The 25,492-nt window shown below is 45.3% G+C and overlaps 1 protein-coding gene and 1 gene segment (V, D, J or C); both read left to right on the forward strand.

Annotated features, from left to right (window-relative positions):
* The window catches only part of LOC129468494 (immunoglobulin lambda-1 light chain-like), a 106,080-nt gene that overhangs the window by 52,445 nt on the left and 28,143 nt on the right, over positions 1 to 25,492 (forward strand). The gene's annotated exons all lie outside the window — the stretch shown is intronic.
* Positions 2,863 to 25,492, forward strand: part of LOC134733547 (immunoglobulin lambda-1 light chain-like) — a 37,266-nt gene continuing 14,636 nt past the window's right edge. The window contains 2 exon segments of the V gene segment in view: positions 2,863 to 2,923; positions 14,110 to 14,421. Of these exon segments, the coding sequence occupies positions 2,878 to 2,923; positions 14,110 to 14,421 (358 nt within the window).

Here is a 25,492-nt window from a genome sequence, read left to right on the forward strand (position 1 = left end):
TGACAGAAAAAGTGTATGATCATCTGAGTAGATGCAGAAAAAGTGTTTCACAAAATTCACATTTTCCTGATTAAAAAAAAAAAAACTCAGCAAACTCGGAATAGAAGGAAACTTCTACAAACTAATAAAGGACCTTTATCTAAAGCCGCAGTGTACATCACATTAAATAGTGGAAGAGTAAAAGCTTCCCTACTACGAGGGACAAAACAAGGACTCCTGCCTTCACAACTATTATTTGACTTTTGTACAGAAGTTTTAGTCAAAGCTCTTAGGCAAAGAAAGAAACAATAGTTATCTAGAATGGAAATGAAGGAGTAAAATCATCCCTATTTGCACAGAACCCCATTCTAAATGTACAATATCCCAAAGAATACATGCACAGAAAAACTAACAAAGTGAATAAACACATTGAACAAAGTTTCAAGGTACAGGAAAAACTCCTGGACTCGCCACAACTTTTTTCTGTTATCCTGGGCATTAGTTCTCTTGGCCTCAATGTTATCTTTTAAACTGGGATGCTTATACTGCAGTTAAGAAATTCTTTTCTAAAAAAAGAAAAAAATCCAAGAAGACACAAAAAGAACCTGTCAGTTAAAGATGCAATAAGCGAATCTCAGAGGGTGGACACAGGTTGGTGGGGTCCTCTCCATCTCTGGGGGCATTTTCTGGAGTGTGGGAATGGGTGTTCCCAGATGTATTAGCAAGATACTCGCAATTTTCTCAAAACAACAGACAAGGATAGTGTAGAAATCCTCCCACCACAAGTTGTGAACAGTGTGTGATGAAATAAAAATAATAGTCATAGAAAAAGATGGCGATGATGATGATAATGACTTAAGTACACAACTAAGGTTTAGTGATAGAAACATCAGGTGTTCCAAAATTCAATGCAGCTTTTCTTATAGAACGGGGGCACCAGTCTTAGTTCCCATATATTTAGGAATTGAGGGTCCCCATGAGGTGTCGCTGCATTTCTCTGGACTTTTATGTTTATCACAGAAGAGCTACAGCTTACCCTGCACTCTCCAGCCCACAATCAAAAATCATAGACCAAAGAACATTTCAGCATAAGACTCCATTATGGGAATTGCACCTCCCCACCTTCCTGAAACCATATACATGACCTTTCTGTGGTGACATGAGAAAACCACAGTGGATCACACTGGACTCCTTTGTCCCCACCCTCCCAGATGACAGGTGCTGTGGAGTCACCCAGAGGAGAAAAGTTCTCCTAGGCTCAGTCTCGTCCACCAGCAGGGGGCAGCAGAGCTGCAGCCAGGAGCAGCCAGAGGCTGGGGCTGCCCAGGTGGAGCCTAAGGGGTAGGCAGCCCTGGGAGGTCTACAGGTGTCCAAGGTTCAGTACTAAGATTGGAAGTTAGGACAGTCCATCCTATTGCTTCTGGTTACAGCGACCATGTTCTGAGGGTCAGACTCAAACAGCATCACCCAGGATACTGACAGGAGCCGGGGCACAATGAGAGCCTCACCTGGGAAATGCAGCTGGAGGCACCTGGGCCCAGGTGTCAGTCTGGGCAGCTCCCACAGTGCTGGAATCCCCTGGAAGATGCCCCAAGGTTGAGGTGCTCTAGGAGGGGGCCCAATATGAGAGGATGGGGCTCCCAGGGCTCAAGTCCTTCACCCAGGATGGCCGCCTGAGCGTCCTGCCACTCTCAGGGCCTCACCCCTCCCTCTCCAGCAGTGTCCTGGGGAGCTGAACCCTGTCCTGGGCACTTCCAGGGATGCCTGACCCCTCCTCCCTCTGCCTCTCCTTCCAGCTCGAGGCTGACTCTGACTCAGGGGGCAGCTCCTGTGCACAGGTGAGTCTCAGGTGGGTGGGGTGGCACATTCAGGGCCCTGGTTCCTGGGTGGAGCATCCCCAGCCTCCTGGAGATGCTCTGCAGAGGGAAGGGGATTCTCACCTGATTCAGGCCGCAGCTCTGACCACGAGGCTGTCCTTGGCTCAGTGACAGCGTCTGCTGCATTGCAGAGACCAGGGACCACCCACCATTCAGAGCTCACACTCTGTGCAAAGGCTGTGTCCCTGGGATGTTTGCAGAGACCACTGGGCCTAAAGTTGAATTTCCCATCAATATTTCATGTAAACTTGTAAAAAGCACCAGAAAAACACACTGGACTGAGAACCCCAATGCTTTTACAAGTTTACACAAAATACTCATAGGAAAAAATAAATAAATAATGGAAGAACTGAGGATGGCAATGGCTGATCTATGTGGGGATGAGGGATGGCCTAGAAGGCGCAGCACCATGACTGAAATCAGAGCAGATGTCCAGATGACACCACAAGGGTGTGGGGTTGCTTAAATGAACCACCTACTCCTAATAAATAATTAAAAAATATCCTGATGACACAGTACATTATTTAGATGAAATGACCAGGATGGGACTAAGTAATTCTGGGGGACCCAGAGAGGAGATGAAGGAGAGGGAATATGGTGGGTCCTTTGTCCACCTGCTGCTGAGTCAGGTTTCATCAATGATCCCTCAGCAGGGCCAAACTCAGCCCCAAGCCAGGTTCCTAGAAGGCCCACAGCCCTGCTGAGCCTGGCCCAGGACAGACCACAGGTCAGAGAGGTTTGGGACAGTGGTCATATGGCCAGTCCCCAGGAAGGTGACTGTGATCACAGGCCTCAGAGGTCGAGGCTAATTTTCGGATCAAAGACCCAACTCCTTCTTCAGTCATCTGTGCTGCCCCCACAGCTAGTTTGAGTGACCTCCTTCAATGAGGAGTCCCAGAGGATAGAAATTTGCATGAACACCAAGCACTTACTGCCCCGTAGGGCCTGGGAAGGAATAAGAGAGGCCTGAGGAGCCCAGCTGTGCTGTGGGCTCAGGAGTCAGAGCTCTGGGTGTCTCACCATGGCCTGGACCCCTCTCCTGCTCCCCCTCCTCACTTTCTGCACAGGTGCTGCTCCCAGGCCCTGCCCCAGGCTCAGCCCCCATAGACCCCAAGTGGGCCCTGCCCTGACCCCTGTGCAAAGCCCAGACACAGCTTCAGGGTGGGACCCCTGGGAATGGGCTCTTGATCTTCAAAAGCCCCCTCTCCTGTTTTCCTTGCAGGCTCTGCAGCCTCCTACGAGCTGACACAGCCACCCTCGGTGTCAGTGTCCCCAGGACAGACGGCCAAGATCACCTGCTCTGGAGATGCATTGCCAAAAAAATATGCTTATTGGTACCAGCAGAAGTCAGGCCAGACACCTGTGCGGATCATCTACGAGGACAGCAAACGACCCTCTGGGATCCCTGAGAGATTCTCTGGCTCCAGCTCAGGGACAATGGCCACCTTGGCTATCAGTGGGACCCAGGCGGAGGATGAAGCTGACTACTACTGTTACTCAACAGACAGTAGTGGTAATCATAGCACAGTGACACTGACAGATGGGGAAGTGAGACCCAAACCCCGTCTTCATCTATTTTACCCTCTCCCTCCAGCCCCAGGACCACTGTGGACCAAGCCATAAGCAGGTCTGGCAGAGTCCACCTGGTTAAGAGATCCCTAAGCTGCCTTTCCCTCCACTCCTCTAGGCAGACTTTGCAAGAATGAGTCAGGAGTGGATTTGGGCCTGGCAGGGCCAGACTGTCCTGTGTTTCCTTGCCCATGGTTTGAATTGTGAATGGAGGGTATGAGTGGAAAGACAGACACAGCGGGACATCCATGCAGGCATGAAAAGCCCAGAGCGACAGGGTAAACTTTCAGCTCTCAGTTCAATGCAGTCTTTGTTTTATCTCTTGGAAGAAGCATTTCTCCAGTGCAACTAAGACTCTAGACTCACAGAGCCCGAGGTTGTGGGGGAGGACATTAAATTTTGCTAATGGATCACTAAGGACATTTTTGAGTGGAGCCACTACAATTTATTCCTTGATTCCTGGACTCATGGATCCTGACTGTGGGAGAAATAGTACTGCATATTGGGCACTGCTGCACAGCGCATGCCCCATCCTCAAAGACATTGCCCAACTCTACATGTTTTTGCCATCCTGCTGCCACAGTAACTGGGCCTTCAAGCAGACACTAAGCCATTCATATAAGCCAGATGCCACAGAATATTGGTGAAGATGGTAAGACACTTGAATGCCATGAGGATGGGCCCATGGTTGCTGTTTGTTTGCTGTGATATGAGTTCCTTGGTCAAAGCCCCATGTGGAATACCATCCTGGTGGCTGAAGTATTCTGTAATCCAGAGATAAAAGGTTTGGCAGTAGCACTGTAGTCAAAGAAAGCAAATCCCTATCTATACTAAGTGTGTATTCTGGCAAGAGCAAAGAGCTATCCCTGCCATGAAGGAACAGCTTTAGTGAAATTAATATCAACCAGGCATCCTACAGGGATCTTCCTGTTGGTCTTTACTGTTGGCAGATGGTCACTCAGCAGTAGCTACAGCCACGTCAGCTCTAGTGAGTGGTAGTCCACTTTGATGAGCCCATGGACAGCCTCCTTTTCTGCAACCATAGGGCATCTGTTATTGAGCCAATTGGGCAATGACGGCAGGGGTTGGGGCAGACTGCCAGGTGTCCAGAGAGTCACCCATCCTACCAACCTGTTTAGCAAAATCAATTCCTTCTCATGTCAGACTTTACAAAATATTCACATAGGAGATAAATATCCTCATGCTTTCTGCTTGCTCACACATCTCTCCCTCAGACATAGTTGTGATCAATATTCTGATTGTATTTCCTGTGTCCCTGAACATCCTTGATCATCTGCCAAGTCCCTGAGTCACAGCCCATGAATTAGGAACCTCTGCCCATCTCTCTTTGCAGATGACATGAATCATGTACACTGCTCTAAGTTCTGCCTTAAGGAGAGTGTTCCTCCACCACGGCTGTTCAAGGAAGCCCAGAGGCCAGGTGGGATACTAGCACTGTCCACTGCAGGGATGGCTGCATGTCCTGCAGAAACCTCTGTAACCCCAGCCTAAGTGCCTCCTCCCAGGCAGCTGGTCCCAAGGAGCCCCTCAGGAGGCCAAGGCTGTAAGGTGAGAGGACGGCCACGGGGCAGAAGTTGGCCCGTGTCTATTTGGCCGCCTCTTCCTGCAACCTGTTTGTCCCTTGTGACCTGATCCATCAGTTCTCAGGTACAGCCCAGCCATGTGATGGGGAGGCCGCTGTAAATGGCCACCTCGGACTGGGGGTCAGATAACACCCAGCTCATTGGCAGCTTGTGTCCCATGGTGAGCTCTGTGGCCACAGTCACAAAGAGCCCCTGCTGAGGCCCAGGAGCCTCCCCAGTCCTTCTCTAATGGAGCTTTCCGCTCATTTAGAAAAATAACAATGGGGAGGTTGCTCGCCTACCTCAGGTCTAGGGTCACTAGGGCCACCTAGACCACATCCATGATCTTGTCTGATTATTCTGATTCCTTGTTGGCTCAGCTATGCATTAGTGTAACCAAGCCACAGTGTCTTAGGCACTAAAATGCCACTACTTGGCCCCTGCCTACCCTGGGATCCTGTCAACCACATCTTGGTATCCAATTCAGTTTTAGCACCACTAAGAGAAATCTATTTTTATATTGAGGACAGGAAACATTAGTTATTTCAATTGTGGAAATTTTATATGACAATAGTGTGGAAACGTTTTAAAAGACATTTTATGAAGAGTGAAAGACCTTCCATTAAACCACTCAATAAATTGCTCCGTAAATGACCAGCCCAAACCCTGAGTTCAGACCAGGCACTGCCTCGGTGTTGGGATCTTCTAGGAATGGGTCTCTGTCATCAACCCCTCTCTACCCTCCTGTCTGCACAGCCCTGGGCCTCCTACATGCAGGGACAGCTCCCCTCAGTGTCGGTGGCCCTAGGACAGATGACCACGATCATATGCTCTGGAGATAACCTCGGAATAAACACGCATTTTGGAACAAGCAGAAGCCAAGCCAGGCCTCAATGTTGGTCCTCTAGTATAACAGCAACCAGCCCTCAGAGACCTCTGCTTAATTTTTAAGGCCACAAACTAGCGAACATGGCCACCCTGACCATCAGCAGTGTCCAGGCAGGGACAAAGCTGACTATTACTGTGCCTCAGATTGTGACAGTGGGGGCAGCTGGCAGGGACTCACAGTGACACAGACAGATGGGGACTTGCAACAGAACTGTCCCACCTTGGCTTGCCTCTCACTCTCACCTGTCCTCTGAGCAGCTGTAGGTCAGGCCTCAGAGTCAGGTGTCTTCTCTGGTCCTAACCTGGCCCCTGCAGGCCTGGAGATTCATAACAATTTTTCCATACTCTCCGGGTCTACATGTGTTCAATAAAACCTGTACAGGAGGAAGCTCGTTGAAGCTGCAAGGACCTTTTACAGGTTTGTAGAACACATGAGAACTTCAGGAATCCATATAGTGTCACATGGCTCCATGTGTAATCACATGTCACACAGGGAAGGAGAGAGCTGTTTCACAGGGTGCAATCCTACTGGAATTCCTCTTTTCCTTGCATAGAAACAGCTTAGTGGAGGCCGTGTCTCTTCTGGTTTCCTAGATGAGTTGACCCCACATTCTAGTGGGGCACCTGAGGCCTGAGAAGGACAGGAGACCCAGCCCCTATGGGCCTCAGGACCCTTCCTGTCCTGACATTCCACAGAAACTGCAGAGGAAGTGCAGAACCAACCTTTGATCCTACCTGGGGACTGTCTTCAGGGAACACTGACCTTTCCCAGTCCCCAAATTCCCAGCACCTGTCTGACCTGACTGGGTGTGCCTCCAGCTCCCCGATAGCTTGGATTTTATCTCTGGGCTCTGGGCTGCTTTCTGAGGAGCTCACTAATAAGTCCTTGGTGCCAAGTGCGGGACTTGCCCCTCTGCTCCATATCCCGGGTCTGCAGGCACAGGGGGCAGGTCCTGCTAGGTGAGGCTGGCACCCTCTTCCAGGAGGGATCTCTCATCCCAGGCCCTAGGGCCAGGTTCACTGGGCTTTCTTTTCTCACTTGGAATCTCTTAGTCTTTTTGTTTCCTTCTTTAAGAGTACAACGGCTTTTTGACGAAATCATGTGTATACATCAAAGTTAACAGATCACCGTCACAAGCGCATATATATACACATCCTCTTCCTAGATGGGGCAACTGTGGACACACTGCCACAGTCGTCTTTTTGTTTGTCTCTCTCTCTATCACAGGTGAGAACATTAATAGCACTCTTCTATGCAGACCATAATCATATTCTGCAGTTGCACAAGAACGATTCTTATAGTTGCTTAATTTCCTTGCCTTTCAGGACCCTGAAGTTTCCCATGCTCACATTCGGTTGCCATGTCTCTCTGATCCAACAGTATTCCTTGGAAGCCAAGGCTTATGAAACATTTTGCAAAAAGTTCCACAAGAAAACTCAAGTTCCTGGTGCACAGTGGGACCATGTTCATTGTGTGCAGTAGAACTTTGTTCCAGTGTTGAGTCCATTTTATGTTTTGACCATCAAAGGGAAGGGCATATCATGACTTTTGGGGACTGAGACAATGGAGGAAAGACAGCAGCCGATGACGACCTTATGCACTGACGTGTACGCGGCCAGTGTCTATAAATGGATTTGGAACTTGAAGGAGCTGTTCATTCTGCAGATGGAATTTCCAGTGCCGCATCTCCACCACCCAGCCACTAGCACTCGGCAGGCGCTCTGTAAGAGGAAGCCCTTCACTGCCAATCAGCCATTACACAGGTGAAGGTGAGGGAGACTTAATAGCTATTAACTCTCAAAACAAACTGAGGAATAAACTTAGGTTCACAAAGTGACTTTGCGGGAACAGCCTGAGGAAGCAAGTTAATTAGTAGCAGAAGGTTTTGCCCAGAGCAGGAGGAATCACAGGATCATGGAGGACCTAGTGATACCATGGTGTGGAGGTGCTGTGAAGCATGGTGACATTCAAGAAAACCTGTTCTCTACAAACACCTACCTACCCACAGGCACAGCAGACACCCCAGCTATGCCAAAGGCTCTGTCTTCCTCTAGAGTAAGAGCCTGGTAGCAACCAGGTATCCTCTGAAATGCAGGTGCCCCATCACTCAGCTCTGCACGACTGAAACAAAAGGAAAACTGCCAGGGAACTTTCCAGAAAACAGTCAACCTGCTTGTGCTGGTGCATTGATGGTGACCCAGGATCAATGGAAGTAACAGAGCTTAATTTCCCCATGGCTGCATGATGGACACCGGGAGAGAAGTGTGGAGGCCGATTAACCACCACTCTAAGTGGCTTCAGCCCCAGGTAAGGAGGAACAAGTGAGGGGGCTGAGCCCACTTGTGTCTAATCAGTCCCAGCCTCAGCAGCTGCATCCTGGAGACCAACAGGGAGTGTGTGCGCTCAGCCCCTCCCAGGTTGCTGAGCATAACCAAGAAATTTCCCTCTGCACACCTGACGCACCACACACCTGACGCACCACACACCTGACGCACCACACACCTGCCCCCATCTCCTCACTTACAAGACGATATCAAATCAGACACGGACTGGTCTGGGTCCCAGATCCCCTCAGGTTGCCGCCATCCTCTCAGATCCCCACACACAGCAGACTCTTCCCCTCACACTCCTGTTCCAGGTTACTCTTCTCCAATATGATGGGGGTTTGCTTTCACTGTTTCTGTATTTTTTGTATTTTCATGAGTAAGCTGAGCCCCTTGTACCTGGTCTTGAGTCAGGCAGGGGCCACAGAGAGAAAAGGAATTCCTCCTCGGGGGCCAGCAGTCCACGGATCAAGGCATCAGAGACCTGAGCAGCAGGTTCTGTTCCTATGCCTGGACCCAGGAGGCCCATGAGCCTCCAGCAGCCAGTATGGAGCAGCCACCGGGGGGCAGCAAAGAGTCGCCTGGGAAAACCACCTCGGGATGGGGTGGGTCTGGGCATCAGGCAGATGCTGACATGCAGGGAGGGTCAGTGACCACGACCTGACACCTAGAGGGAAAATAGGTCCTTCTTTTTCCAGAGTATTGTCCTTGACACTGATGTAAAAATTCTAGCATCAAATTTTATCTTCAGCTCTTGTAGATGCTCCTATTTCCCTGACAAAGGTCCAGGCACTTGACTTCCCCACACGCCCTCTCCTCACACACCCAGTTGTGCTAAAATGCTGTCCCTGTCATGCACAGTGTCCTTCCTGAGGTGACACGTGTCCCCCTCCCTGCCCTTTGCTCTGGGAGCCCCTGTCCTGTAGACACAGCAGCTTCTCCTTCCCCGGCTGCTCCCCATCTCCACCGTCCCTGGGCTCTCCCATCTCTCTCCTGGGAAAGCTGCCAAATCACAGCTCTCGATTTCCTTGTGAGGCACAAAATAGTTGCTCATTAACCTTCTGTTGACTTAATTAAGTTTTTAACCCCTTGATTTGTTTTCCCCAGCAACTGAAGACAACTTAGTCATAATAAACATTCACTTCCAGGGGTCTTGCAGTTTGCCAACCCCTCTCATTCTCTCATGGAGCAAACACTTTCTTGACCTCCTTATCTGTCCTTGGTCCTTACAGCACCCTGGGGACACTGAGGCACAGCATCTATGACCTGCCCTGGAGCTCAGAGCCAACGAAGAAACTTACCACATCCCATGGATCTTCCAACACTCCATATGCACTTGGCAACCAAGAAATTTTATTCTTCTCTATCACTGAGGAGCTGTGCCCTGGGGTGGGGTCTGTACCTATCCAAGGCACGTGCTGTCACCTGTAGAGTGTGGATAGAGGGTCCTTGCATTAGTTTCTGGAAAGTGTCTTCAAAAACGGATTTAGGCCTATACCCAAAATCTCTCTGACACAAATTATTTATGATCAGGATACATCTAGAGGCCTAGACCAAAATTCACCACCTCCCGCCTGAGCCGGAATGGAATGGAGGAGGGGACTGGGGACCCCAGATAATTTCCCCGTCACCACTGTGACTCTATGGCCACCTCCTGCAACAGTCAGGGACAATCCTATAGGAAGGGCTTCACGTATCCTACGAAAAACACCCAAAGTCATTTATGAGCTCTACCATGACCAAGAGAGCCCAGGAGTCGGGCTGAGCAAGGTGTGGTGTGGACATATCTGCAGAGACTGTGGAACTAGTTTGTAAAGGAGATCCTGTAGGCTGAGGGTGGGAGTGCAAGGCCACTCCTCCCCCTCTCTGCATCCTTTGGGGCTGAGCCCTTCTCTGGAAACCACAAAGCTCCTCCGGTAGCAGCCCTTGACTCTGCTGATTTGCATCACAGGCTGCTTTCTTCAGCAAGGGGATAAGACAGGGCTGAAAGGAACCTGCCCAGCCTGGGCCTCAGGAAGCAGCATCGGGGGTGCCTCAGCCATGGCTGGACCGCTCTCCTTCTGAGCCTCCTTGCTCACTTTACAGGTGCTGCCCCCAGTGTCCCAGCCACCTACCCAGCTCCAAGGCTCTGGGTCCAGCCTGGCCTGACAGTGATCTCAGCAGGGCCCTGCCTGTGGTGTGCAGGATGCTTGTGATCCTGCTGCAGGTGGAGGGGCTGCTGGAGGTGAAATCCCCCCACACTGTTCTTCTGTGCTCATGGTCCCCTGAGGGCACTTTTATTCCTGAAACTCAGGCCAGGCAGGTGGGAAGGCAGTGTTGGGTTGAGCCCCTCAGTTTCAAGTCTATTCTATTCTCTCCCCTTTTCTTGCAGGTTCTGTGGCCTCCTAAGAGCTGACTCAGCCACTCTCAGTGTCAGTGGCCCCAGGACAGACGGCCAGGATCACCTGTGGGGGAAACAACATTGGAAGTAAAGCTGTGCAGTGGCACCAGCGGAAGCCAGGCCAGGCCCCTGTGCCGGCCATCTATGGCAATAGCAACTGGCCCTCAGGGATCCCTGAGCGATTCTCTGGCTCCAACTCGGGGAACACCGCCACCCTGATCATCAGCGGAGCCCAAGCCGGGGATGAGGCTGACTATTACTGTCAGGTGTGGGACAGCAGTAGTAAACATCACACAGTGACACAGGCAGATGAGGAAGTGAGACACAAACCCTTTTGCCATCTATGTCACCCTCTTTCTCTAATTCGAGGAGGACTATGAACAAAGCCTTAAGCAGATCTGCTTAAATTCTCTTTAATCTCTGCCCCCAGCCTGTCCCTCCCTCCAGTCCTTCAGGCAGGGTCTGCAGAAAGCGCATCAGTAGTTCATTTAGGGTGATGTGATCAGGATAGACTGGTGTTTTGGTGACTCAGCTGTGACTTGGGAAAATAGGGCCTGCATGGAAGATCAGACCGAGGTAGACATCTACAGTTGTCTCTGGATTTCCACAGGCGGTGACAGGCCAGTCCTTGCCCCAAATGTCCTAGATCAGTCCCCAGAACTGCCCAGCTCAGGCTCCCGTGGTAGCCTGTCATTCTTTAGAGAAACACCGATGGAGTAGACACTGTGGGATCTGCCCAGATCCCCTGTTCTGAGCTCACCCACTAAGCACTACTGGGAGCTTCTGGCAGGTCAGAGCTGTGTCCTCACTGGAAAGTGCTGTTTGGTGCAGAAAACAGACTCCTCCAGGTCTATGCCCTTTCTCAGTGAGCTTAGGTTTCATGACTGCCTAAGGCCAAGTTCTCGACTCTGCCTCCATACAGGAGGACCTGAAAATGTTCCCAGCTCCACAGCTCCCTGTAGGAAAGACTTGAGACCTCAATGAGGGTCGGGGTCTCCTGCCCGGTGTTGCCTCCCTCACCTCCTTTCACATCCTCTGTGCATGCAATTCCTCATCTCAGAATCTGCTTCCAGGGAACCCAATTAAGAGCCCCAGCCATCCCCAACATTGGCCATGCGGGACTTCAGGAGGCCACTGTATGCTGAAAAGCACCTGTTTATTCCTAAATTAGCACTGTGAGTATCCACATGCCCAATGAGATCTGAGTGTTTCTTGCCTTTGTATGGAATGAGAAGGGAGCCTGACTCGCCAGGTGCTCTGGGTTCTGAGGGAGAGTTGGAGTCAGATCTCCCTGCAGGGAAACCCAGGGCAGGAGGAGCAGCCTCACCCCATGCAGGGACCACAGATGCACCCGCAGGCTGAGCTGCAGAATGGACACTGCCCACCTCCACCCTCCACATCCTGTGCAAAAAATAATTCTTTCCACCCCTCCTTCAGTCTATCAAAGTTGACACTTAAAAAGCCACCACACACCACCCTTGTCAACAGGAAACCCATTCACATCTCCATCAGCCACACAATCTCCACAGATTCTTCCAAAAATAATAACAATAGCCATGCAAAGTATATGATATATATCATAAAAAATTTTACTTAGATATATGAAAATGATACTCTTTTTGATACACTAGGTAAATAAAATACATTATTTAAACTCATTGACTTCTTCTCTTTGTATTTATAACGTGATGACTAGACAGTGGGATTCCCATGAGGCTCACATCATATTGTGATTGAACAGGGCTGGTCTGCACGGCTTCAGGTTACAGGGGCTGTGGAGTGACCTGGTGCAGGAAACCCCGTCTCCATCCATAGGACATCAGTGTGAACCCAGGGAGAGGTGCTGGTATAAGAGAGATGAGAACACAGGTGTGAACCACCTGCTTGTGCAGGGGACTGAGCCTTCACTTTGAGCCAAAGAAGTTTTCTTTCCCAGGTTCAATCCTGAATAAGAGGGCTTTCTAGACTTCTGTTTTCAGCCTTGTGCCCCTTCAGGTTGGGGCTGTCTGGAGTCCCAGCCAGGGGACACTGAGGAAATCCAGGAGTCTCACTCTGACTCTGTTGCATTTCATCTGCTGGGGCCATCCCAAACTGCTGTGTACCATTTCCTTTCCTGGTGCTCAAATAGCTGCTCCATGCACTTGTCATGGTTTTATAGCTCAATCCAGGTGGGAAGACAGGATAATGTACATTACAATATTTAAATAGAACCTGAATCCCTTAATAGTTATTTTAATATGGAACATTAAAAGAGTTGCATCATAGGCAATGGGGAAAGATGAAGAAAGATTAAAAGCATTTGGAGGAAAAATAAAAACGTATTTATTGAATGTCTGTGTGTCTTCAGTGTCAAAGGGTTGAGAGAGGTCAGCTTTAGGTTGTCCTGAGGATGTGCTCAGATAGGGGAAAGCAAGAAAGCAGGAAACACGCATCTCTGTGACCTGACACATAAATCACAGTAAAATGGAAGTAAATCTTTCAATAAATCTTTCACAATAATATCACTCTGGTGCACATAGAAAGGCCTGTTAGCAAACTTTCCCTTTCCCCTGCTGGGTCCTGTCCCCATGGATCACCTGTGTGCAGAGTGGACACTGTGGTCCCCATTTCTCAGGCTGAGAACTAGAGGCTGGGAAGGACAAGTCACCTGCTCATGAGTGGGAGGGGCAGGATTGGGAGCAGTGGACTCGGGCTCAGGACTGCGGCCCTGGTCGGTGCTCCTTGTTCCGTCCACAGGGTCCCACCCACATGTGCCCCGTGTGGGTGTGGGCGCACTGCCTGGGGTGACTGATGTGCTCCAGGGATTCGATGCTGCAGATGCTTCAGGACAAAGCGTGGGGGTGGGAATGGGACGAGGCTGCAGCTGGGCAGACCAGGGACCAATGCCACCCAGCACAGGTTTCCAGTGGGGGTGGGCAGCCCCATTTCCTGAGAATAGAGAGAACCTGGCAATGAGTGCCAGAAAGAGGTTACTTCAAGGTGTGCCCAGGCCTGGTAATTCAGAGACACAGGCACCACCCAGCAGAGACACTGAGGGCCAGGAGCTCACTCAGGTGAGGGGCTGCAGCAGATCTTCCTCTCCTGAGCAAATCACGTGCAAAGAAATCAACTTCCTGTCATCAGAATAGACAATCAGGGACTTTAGTCTCCTCAGCTGAGTCCCACTGTCAAGGGAAGCAGAAGTCTCTGAGCCCAGCCCAGGTGAGAATGGGGTGGGGATAGGAGCTCAGGGTGCAGATTTGCATGGAGGCCCCGCCCTCCTCTGAGGCAGAGGGGATAAGACAGGGCTGGGGGCAGGCCCACTGCTGGGGTCTCAGGAGGCAGCGCTCTCAGGACGTCTCCACCATGGCCTAGGCTCTGCTCCTCCTCACCCTCCTCACTCAGGGCACAGGTGACGCCTCCAGGGAAGGGGCCATGGGGACCTCTGGGCTGATCCTTGGTCTCCTGCTCCTCAGGCTCACCTGGGCCCAGCACTGACTCACTGGAATGTGTTTTTTCGTTTTTCCAGGGTCCTGGGCCCAGTCTGCCCTGACTCAGCCTCGCTCAGCGTCTGGGTCTCCTGGACAGTCGGTCACCATCTCCTGCACTGGAACCAGCAGTGACGTTGGTGGTTATAACTATGTCTCCTGGTACCAGCAGCACCCAGGCACAGCCCCCACACTCATGATTTATGAGGTCAGTAAGCGGCCCTCAGGGGTCTCTGATCGCTTCTCTGGCTCCAAGTCTGGCAACACGGCCTCCCTGACCATCTCTGGGCTCCAGGCTGAGGACAAGGCTGATTATTACTGCAGCTCATATGCAGGCAGCAACACTTTCCACAGTGTTTTAAGTCAATGAGGAAGTAAGATCAAAACCTGCCCTGGCTCTCAGGCCCCCTCCTTGCTCTGCAGATGCTTCCTCACCCTGTGCAAGGGTTTCCTGCAGGACGGCCTTGACAATTCTCTTCTGTCAGCTCCTCTCCTTTCCCACCATGAGGTCTAAAAGGAAACCTGCTCTGTGGTTTCTCGTTCAGGACAGTGACAGCTTCCTGATGCTTGTGTGCTCTAGTCCCTTAACGTGCAACTATTCCTAGCTCTTCAATGCAGGAACACAGGGACAAGGAGCTTCCTGCTTGGTGCAGTCCCTCCTGTTTTCAGGAACACCCTCGTTCTAAATGCATCCCCGATCTGTCACACTGTGCAGATCAATCTGGACTGCGGCCCTGGTCCCCCGCAGGGGGATGGCTTCCAGTTTCCAGGAATCACAACTTATTCCACTCTGTGTCCACCACGCTCTAATGAAGATGGCCCTCCTGGCTGGTCTATTCCCCTGCACCTGGGTCCTGAAGCAGTGACCACTTTGAGAAGACCTGAAGATGTTTTTGAGAGATTAAGAACAAAGAGGATGCTGCTGTTTTCTTTTTATTCCCCCTGCTCTTTGCCGCAATTCCTCAGGTTGCTGAGCTGGGGAGATTTTGAGTGACAGGCTCAGTGCTCTCGCAGAATTCTCCTCCCCTCACATCGCTGAGGCCCTGTCCTGGAAACTCCTCACAAGTGGACGGTCTCCCCATAGGATGGGAGATTCCAAAATGGCTCCACAGGAAAGAGTTAACCTGAGTCTGCCTCCCTTTCTCGTGGACATCAAGGATTTCTCATTTTCATGGCTGTCAATACTTTTGTACCTGGAATCCCTAATAATCTAATGGTGAGAATTGATTTAGAACATATTCAGACATTAGCTAGGTCCAATATTTAAGTTTTCTGAGCCAGTTGTTACATATAGCTATTATATATAGTTTAGGCTCCTTAAACTTCAATTATACAGATTATATTTAAAACAAAGTAACTAGTTTACTATATATATTTACAAAGTAACTATTATATAACATCATGTCGTGTACCTGAAATATAAACGCTAAAATTTATTTCAAAAACCAGAGTGTATTGTCTATTGATGCATAAAAAACACTCACAAAACTTAGTACACTAAGAGAACACATGTCTATAACCTGTGACTTGGATGCACCTAGAATTGGGAGTAGCTTAGTTTGGTCATTCTCACTCCTGGTTAATCACGAGGTTGCAGGCAAGCTGTCAGGCCAGGCTGCATTCAGGCTACATCTGCCAAAGAGGTTAGGAACTCTGGAAGCCTCCCTCTGGCTGTGGAAGCCTCCCTCTGGCTGGGAGACTTCCGCAGTTCTTAACCTCTTTGGCAGATGTAGATCATCTCAAGGATAAAGGAGAGAGTGGAGTGAAGGCCCCTGTCCTTGTCCTCCATGTAAAAAACCATCCCATGCATGCACTATTTCTTATTCTTTACTGAGACATCCTAGGCATAGAGCACTGCCCCATTCATTCAAAGGTTGTAGAGTATTCTGTGGTAGGATTTTAGCCAACTCACCTTTAATGGTTATTACCACTATTTTGATCTTATAAATAACACTGCAGCAAACATCCTTATGTAGACTCCTTTGAGTTTATGTGTAGACATGACCATAGAATAAATTTCTAGAAGTCAAATTGCTGAGTCAAAAAGATGTATGCTTGTAATTTCCACTCACTGTCCTCAGATTCTCCTCTAGAGAGGTTATCTACAAATTCGCAATGTCAGCCATAAATATTTGAACAGAGTACACTGGGGAAAGTTTAAATTTTTTTCAACCTACCAGATTTAAAAATGTTATCTTTTTTTAGTTTTGATTTCTCCTGTTCTGCTTGAAGTTGAGCATTTTCTCAAATACTTCAGTGCTATTTATTTTTATAATTTGGTAAACATTTTCTTAAACGTCCAGATAAGAAGGATTTTGGTCCCTGGTTCCCAAGAGTCAACTTTGAGGATATTATGTAGGTATTTATAGCACCATTTATAGTGTAACCATTTAAAACTATAAAAACCACTCTCAGCTCTGGGGCCATGGAAAAACAGGTGGCAGGACAGAGATGTGGTTTAACAGTCCCTGATTTGTAGGGTAATTTGAAGTTTGAGAATTCCACCAGCATATGTTCTAGTTGGAGATCTCTATTTGAAGGACACCGTATTTTACCTCCTATAGTGGCCTGAGGCTTTTGGATAAGAACATACTTGTATCATCTATTTAATTGGATCTCAGGTCTTCCCAGGACAGCCCTGTGTCACAGTCTCATGTTTTTCATCTCCATCCATCTGCTCTGAGTTTTCAGAAAGCTTTAGTATATCAGAAGTAGACTCACCCTAGGTGGAAAATCAGAGGTACCGGGAGCAGCAAATGGTCAGGGAAGCTTGCACCAACTCGGGAATAAACCAGTACAGGCTCAGAGAAAAAGGTCATAAAATCAGCATTGTAGCTGAAACCAAAAACGTGCATGATCTTTGAAGTTCTGGGGATTATAAATAAGTAAATGAAGTTTAAGGTTTAAACGTGTTGCCAATTTATATAAAGCATGTAGATTTTAAAACTCAGAATGTAGCAATGAAATATGGAAGCTTGAGATTTTAAGCTGTTAAGGCCCTACAATAAATTGCCAGGAACAGAACAGGAACTTGATAGTCATAATATGTTATGCTGGAAATTATCATTTTCTCTAAATGAAATTTTTTTCCCTTTTTTCTTAGACATAAGGAAACATGTCATTGAACACCCTTCTTTTCCATTGTCAAACACCCTTACCCAGAAAGGAACTGTAACATTAAGTAGGCAACAATTGCTTTTTTTCATAACTATCGAGAGATTCCTTTATTTGCACATCAAAATGTTGATTGTCAGTACTAAAATTGGAATTAGTAGCTTAATATGCACACAAGACATTAATTTTGTTTGGATTACCCCATTTCTGTCTATTATTTATCTTGGTTGACTCAGACATATCCTGCTTTTGGTATTGTTTGTTTTGTTTTCTTTGCCAACTACATGTAAACCAAAAATAAAATTCTAATGCTCCCCCAACAACCCCACCGTCGGAGTGGACTCTCTTCTCTTGGTCAGGGCACTCCAAAGTTAATCTGAAAGACTGGCTCAGGCCATGGCAGAAAGGGGGTGTCAGACATGTCGCATTAAGCCCTTTTCCTTTTGGAATTCAGGAAAAGCCAACCTGCATTTAACATCAATACAAATCTTAAGTCTGATAAGAAACATTTACAATCTATTCTCTCTGAAGCCTGCTACCTGGAGGCTTCCTCTGCATGATAAAACTTTGGTCTCCACAACTTATTATAATCCACACATTCTTTTCTATTGATAATAATACTTTCAACCAACTGCTATCAGAAAAATTTAAAATCCATCTATAATCCAGAAGACCCCACAACCCTGCCTCCCATCCCCCTCTTGTTTTGACTTATCCTGCCTTTCTGGACTGAAGCAATGTATATCTTGAATGTATATAATTGGTATATCTTATCTCCCTAAAATATGTAAAACGAAGCTATGCCCCAACCTCCTTGGGCACAAGCTCTCAGGGTCTCCTGAGGGTTGTGTCACCAGTCATGGTCACTGATATTTGGCTCAGGATAAATATCTTAAAATATTTTACACAGTTGACTCTTTGTCAACATATGGCTCTTTTCAAAACACCATTTGACACCCAGACATAACCCGTGGCTAATGATTACAAAATTCAATTTTATGAGCATTTAAGTTATTACTTTAAATTATTTCAAGAATGCATGGATGTGATTTCCCCCACATCTAACTCACACATGTTGCTGATGCTGACTTGCTCTTTTCTTTCAGTCTTAGCAAATAAAGAGGGAGTTTACTTTTCTTGATACCAGAAGATAACAGGAGAAAGGAGGTGAAACTCCCCAAAGCTGTTATCGTTTCCACCCTCAGGATGAATCACACATGGAGTCACCTGCACTTCATTTGGATGATAAATAAACAAGATAGATCTTAGAGTTGGTGCCGGTTTAGTCAATGATTTGGGATGTTGGGCTGAGGTGAATGTGTTTCACAGGTGAGAAAGACATGAGTTTTAGAGTCCATAGTGTGGAGGGTTATTGGCTGAAGTGTGCCCCGAGAATTCATACGATGAAGCTCTAATCACAGTGCATGAATGAATTGGAACATAGGGTCTTTAATGGGGTGATTAAGTGAAAATGAAGCCAGTAGGACGGGTTCTTATCCATCTGACTGGTGTCCTCTGAAGATGAAGAAATTTGAGCACACAGAAATGAGACACCATAGATGAGCATGCAGAGGAAAGATCACATGAGGACACAGAAGAAGGGAGTGATTTGCAAGCCAAGGAGATGTTACAGTAGATAACTAGGCAGGCGTGACAGGGCAGGAGACCCCCTGCCCCAGGAATGTCACGCAAGCATCAGATGATGGTCAGGTAGTTGTTAAACTGTCTCTCTGAATTAATAATTAGTCACAGCCGGCACCAAGGAAAGGCGGTCTCCCAATAGGTAGAAAATACCTGAAGCTGGTGATCAGCAGCTTTCTGATAAGATCTCAGGCCTTGGGTGAGTGTCAAGCAGGCAAACTAAAAGGCAAAACAGAGGCCAGGCATGGTGGCTTACCCCTGTAATCCCAGCACTTTGGGAGGCCGAGGTGGGCCAATCACTTGAGGTCTGGAGCTCTAGACCAGCCTTACCAACATGGTGAAACCCCGTCTCTACTAAAAATGCAAAAATTAACCAGGTGTGGTGGTGCATGCCTGTAATCCCAGCTACTCAGAAGGTTGAGCCAGGAGAATCACTTGAACCTGGGAGGTGGAGGTTGCAGTGAGCCGAGATTGCACCACTGCAGCCCAGCCTGGGTGACAGAGCAAGGGTCCATCTGAAACAAACAAACAAACAAACAAAAAGGCAAAATAGCAGAGTTTAACCTGGATCTGAGACTCCCATGCTGCCCTTCCCTCCATCCCTACAGGTAGGCTCTGCAGAGAGTGAATCACCAGTAAATACACAAACAAATATGATTACGTTCCTTTTGTTTAAGAAGTAGAGGAATGATTGAATATATTAAGTAAAAACAAGGAATACCAACACAAAAGAAAAATTTAACTGTAAGTAAGGTTAAAAATATACTGGGTGAGATAGACAAGTTAGACGTTGCAAAATAAAAGATTAGCAAACTGTATAGTGTAACACTAGAAACTATTCCAAATGAAACACATAACAAAAAATAACGATAAAAATAAACAGCATCAGTGAGATGTAGGAGAACTTTAGACAGGCTAATATATGTGTAATTGAAGTCCTCAGAATAGAAGATGGGGTAAGAATGAAAAGAAAAAATATTTGAATGAATAATGACAAAATATGTTCCAATTTGGTGAAAACCGTAAACTGATATAACCCAGAAGCTCAATAAAACTTAAGCATAGGAAACACAAAGAAAACAACTCCAAAACACATCATAATCAAATTAATAAAACATAGTGATGAAAAGTAGTCACTTAGGACAAAACTACAAAGAGCAGATTTCTCATTAGGAGCAATGCAAGCAAGAAGATAGTGAAGCAATGTCTTGAAAATAATAACATGCAAAATCCAACAACCTTGAATTCTTTATCCACCAGAAACATCTTTCAAAACTGGAGGCAAAATAAGACTTTTTCAGACATGTGAAATCCTACGGAATTGATCACCATCAGACTCTCGCTATTAGAAATGATAGAGGACACCCCTAAATGAAAGAAAATGATCCTACATTGAAGTGTGGTTTGACACAAAGAAATGAAAAATCAGATACAGTAGCTACCTGGATCAATTAGAAACCTCTGTTTTTATGTAATGTCTATAAAGAGAACAGTAATGTCTATAAAGAGAACTATTCAGAGAAAAAATAATAAGAATACAGTATGATTTGTAATAAAAATAAAAGCAAACTATATGACAAAGCAGAAAAGCGAAGGTGAGTGAAGAACATGTAATAATGGTTTTGTACTATATGTGAATATATAATAGCACCTGAAGGCAGATTTTGGTAAGTTATGTATTTACTGTACACCCTAAAACAACCATTAAAATAAAACCCCCTTAACAAAAAAGAATTATGGCTAGTAAGCTATATTACACTTGTCCACCAAAAATTAATAGGCTATGTATGGATATGAATATATATGTATAATGTATCTATATGGTGAGAGAGACAGAAACTTATTTTATGAAGCTGGTTCATACAATAGTGGTGGCTGACGGACAAAATCTGTTGGGCAGGCTATAGGCTGGAAATTTAGGTAAGAGTTGATATTGCCGTCCTGAGTTCAAATTCTGCAAGAAGCTAATGTTTCCCCAAGACAGCATAAGTTGTTGTTACGCACACTGGCTCCAACTCAAGGAGAGTGTCCACCCTGACCATTAGCAGAGCTCATGCCAAGAACAAGGCTGACCATTAATGTCAATCACTGGGAAACTTCAGTATTTATTCCAAAAACCTTGAACTCATTAATGAGACTCATACATTGTGGAAAGTAGTACAGATACAGGAGATAAAAATTATTTAGGCAGATAGTGAGGGTGACAGGGTCCTCAGCAGAGCTTCTCGTCTAACAAAAAGCAGCCCTAAAAATCTTTTTTTTTTTTAATAACAAAGAGCAGCCTGAAAAAATCGTGCTGCAAACATAGATAAGCCAGCTGGAAGCTTGCATGGGGCAATGCCAGCAGCTATGCCAATAGAAAAGGGCTACCTGGGGGTCAGGCATGTCTAACATGGAGGCTCCATCTTCCCTTTTTTTGTTACTATGTGTATAGCAATAGAGAAATGGGCAACATGGAGCAGCTCAGGCAGATAACTCTGCATAATAAAAGATTAGGGCAGGGTTGGCCAGAAATGTGCACCTTGTGCAAATGGTACACCTAGTCCTAATCAGTTTTTCATGCCCTGTGCAAGTAGCACACCTGGTCTAACCAGTCTTTGACACCCACCTTATGTAGATCAGATACTGTCTCCTCACCAGCTCATCTATAAAATTCCCTACATTTCACTGCAGATCCGGCAACCCACTTTTCTGGGTCCCCTCTCTGCAGCAGAGAGCTATTATCTTTCTTTCACCTATTAAACTTCTGCTGTCAACCTCATTTGTTGTAAGACCATGTCCTAGTTTTCCATGGCCCTGAGACAATGAGCTTTGAGTATTCACCCCAGACAATGAGGCCATTTCAATAAGCTTATACAAAGTCTACTGATTTGAATATTTATCACATTTGAAAAATATCTTCATGACAATGTCTATACTGGTGCTTAATAAAATCAACCTGGTACCATGTCTTAGCCAATCTGACACTTAAAATTAACCATCACTTAAGCCAGGAGCTAAAGAAAAACAATTTTTAAAAATAAATTTCAAAACAGAGAAAAAGGAAAGAGGAACAATGAACGTGTAAGACAAATAGAAAAAAAAAGATGGTATATTTTAACAAAGTATATTCCTAATCACATTAACTATAAATGGTCTAAATACCACAATTAAAAGGCAGGTAGGATCATCTATATTCTAAAGGAGTTCAGATAGGATTGGTATGCTTTCTTCCATAAAAATGTGATACCAGCGAAGCTATTTGGGTATAGGTAGGCTTTTCTTAGCACGGAGATTTAAAATTGCTACTTTGATATCTTTAAGTGTCATAGACCTGTTCAGATTTTCTATGTATTCATGAGTCAATTTTCATAATTTATATCTTTCCAGAAATTTTACTTCATTTATCTATAATTTTGGCATTTATTGTTTATAATATTCCCTATAACCATTCTCACCCTTTTAGTGTCAATAGTGATGTCATTATTTTAGCCATGGTTTTGGCAACTTGTGTTTCTTTTTCTTTTTCTATCATGCTTACTTTATCTAAAGATAAAAATCTATTGATTTTATTAATCTTTTTGAAGAGCCAAGTGTTTTTGTTTTTTTTTTTTTTTTTGAGGTTTTCTATTTTTTCCTGTTTTCTATTTCATGAATGTTTGGCTGTGATCCCTATTATTATCCTCTACTCGCTTAGAATTTGAATGTTCACCTTTTTTAGATTTATGAGGTAGAAGCTTAGATTATTTTCTTTAAATCTTTCTTCTTTCCAATACTAAGCATTTAATGCCATAGTTTTTCTTCAAAGCAGACTTAGCTGCAATCCTTAAATTTTAATCTGCTGTGTTTTTATGTTTAAAAAAGTTCAGTATCTTCTCATTTATGTTGTGATTTTTCTTTGATTCCTGGATTACTTCACATGTTCTTTCACTTTCAAATAATTGAAGATTTCCCATGGTTCTTCAGGTATTAATTCAAGTTAATTAGTTAATTCTGTATTAAATTATATCTTCTATGATTTTCATCCTTTCAAATTTACCAATATTTGATTTATAGCCTAAACTATGAACTCTCATGAAAAATGTTCCATATGTATTTGAAAAGATAACATGTATTCTGCTGTTGTGGGTGCAGTTTTCTAAAAATTTATTATAATTAAGATAACTTGGCAAACGGTTCAAATCTATATTCTTACTAGATTTCTGCGTAGTTATTTTGTAGATCTCTGAGACAGAGCTATTGAAATGAACAACACAAACTGTAGAATTTCCCAATGATTATTTTGAGAGAGATCGTTTTTAAAATCATGGATCTAAATAATGTATACTCCTCACAAAATGTCTTCTATGATTTCCCAATGCTAATCAAGGGAAGAAGGCAGAGTTAAACTCACACTTGTAGATACCACGGGAACAGTGAGTGATCATGTGATGTGCCTCCAGAGGTTAGGCTAATGTAGTTAGAGTGGTTTATTTATTTATTTTTTTTTTTTTGAGACGGAGTCTCGCTCTGTCACCCAGGCTAGAGTGCAGTGGTGCTATCTCGGCTCACTGCAAGCTCCGCGTCCCGGGTTCATGCCATTCTCCTGCCTCAGCCTCCTGAGTAGCTGGGACTACAGGCACTCGCCACCACGCCCGGCTAATTTTTTGTATTTTTTAGTAGAGACGGGGTTTCACTGTGTTAGCCAGGATGGTCTCGATCTCCTGACCTCGTGATATGCCCGCCTGGGCCTCCCAAAGTGCTGGGATTACAGGCGTGAGCCACCATACCCAGCTGGTTTTTTTATTTTTTTAAATCACACAGTTGGGCTAAAATATCCATGAAAAAATTTGAAGCATGTACCTTGAATAAAATATGAAAATCAAAAAAGTTAATTGCACACGTACAACATTGTTACCATGATGCCTGCCGCATGGGAAATGAACAAAAAGTGTTATTAATTCAATTCTATTTTCTTACACATTCAATGAATATGTATTGAAACAAATTCACTGAATGGTCCCAGATACTGAATAGGTCCTTGAGATGTACTGGCAAACAAGCCAAAAAAAAAAAAAAAAAAAAAAAAAAAACCTGTTCTCCGGGTGGCCTCACGGAAGATGGTGGAGTAAGAAGCTCCAAGAAATGACACTTAAGTCATTTGTACTTTTGGCATTAATTGCTTGTAATAATTTCCCTAACCATTTTAACTTTTGTAAGGTTGGTAGTCATGGCACTCATTTATCATGGTTTTAGTACCTTGTGTCTTTCAAGTTTTCCTAGTTAGTCTACCTAAAAGTAAAATCAATAGATTGTATTTATCTTTTTGAAGAGCCAAGCTTTGTTTTTTAGAGGTTGTCTATTGTTTTTGTTTGCTATTTCATTAATATTTGGCTCTGATCTTTTTTATTATCTTTTCTTTTTTTGCTTCAAATTTAAATGCTCACCTTTTGCTTAAATTTATGAGGTACAAGCTTAGAGAATTCATTTTAGATCTTTCTTCCTTCTAACATTAAGCATTAAATGCAATAGATTTCCTTCAAAGCACTGATCCAAGCTGTATTTCTTAAGTTTTGATATGTTGTCTTTTTGTGTTTTAAAGGTTCAGTATCTTCTAATTTATGTTGTGTTTTTTCTTTAGCTCATGGATTACTTCGTTGTCTGTTCTTTCCTGCTCAAATAATGGAAGATTTCCCATAGTTCATCAGGTATGAATCCAATTTAATTAGTTATTTTGGCATTAAATAATACCTTCTATGATATTCATCCATTGAAATTCACTAAGATGTGATTTGTAATCTAGAACACAGATTATTTTAAAATCATTTAAAAATGTGCCAAATGTATTTAAAAGCATAATGGGTATTCTGCTCTCATGTTTGAAAGTGTAGTGGGTATTCTGCCATCGTGGGTGTAGTTTTCTAAAAATTTAATTAGGATAAATTGGCTATTTGGGAGGCCAAGGCAAGCAGGTCATCTGAGGTCAGGAGTTCGAGACCAGCCTGGCCAACATGGTGAAACCCCGTCTCTACTAAAAAAAATACAAAAATTAGCCAGGCATGGTGGCAGGCGCCTTAATCCCAGCTACTTGGGAGACAGAGGCAGGAGAATCGTTTGAACCCAGGAGGCAGAGGTTGCTGTGAGCCTAGATAAAGCCATTGCACTCAAACCTGGGGGATAAGAGCAAGACTTCTCTCAAAAAAAAAAAAAAAGATAAATTGGCTAACCATTCAAGTCTGTATCTTTATTGAATTTCTGCATAGCTGTTGTGTAGATCACTATCAGGGAGCTATTGGAATGATTTAACACTAATTTTAGAATTTCCAATTAATTATTTGAGAGAGGAAATTTTCATGGGTCTAAATATTTTATTCTTCTGACAAAAGGCCTTTTATGATTTCCCAAGACTAATCTAGGAAGAAAAGGCAGAGTTCAAGCCACAGTTGGTGATACCATAGGAGCAATGAATGATCATGTGAGGTGCCTCCACTGGTTAGGTGTATGTAAATGAAGATTTTTTAAAAAACAAATTTGGAGGCCGGACGGGTGGCTTATGCCTGTAATCCCAGCACTTTGGGAGGCCAAGGCAGGCAGATCACGAGGTCAGGAGATCGAGACCATCCTGGCTAACACGGTGAAACCGCGTCCCTACTAAAAATAAAAAAATTAGCCAGGCACGGTGGCGGGCACCTATAGTCCCAGCTACTCGGG

The sequence above is a fragment of the Symphalangus syndactylus genome, chromosome 18 (genome assembly GCF_028878055.3).
Source record: "Symphalangus syndactylus isolate Jambi chromosome 18, NHGRI_mSymSyn1-v2.1_pri, whole genome shotgun sequence".
Lineage (NCBI taxonomy): Eukaryota > Metazoa > Chordata > Mammalia > Primates > Hylobatidae > Symphalangus > Symphalangus syndactylus.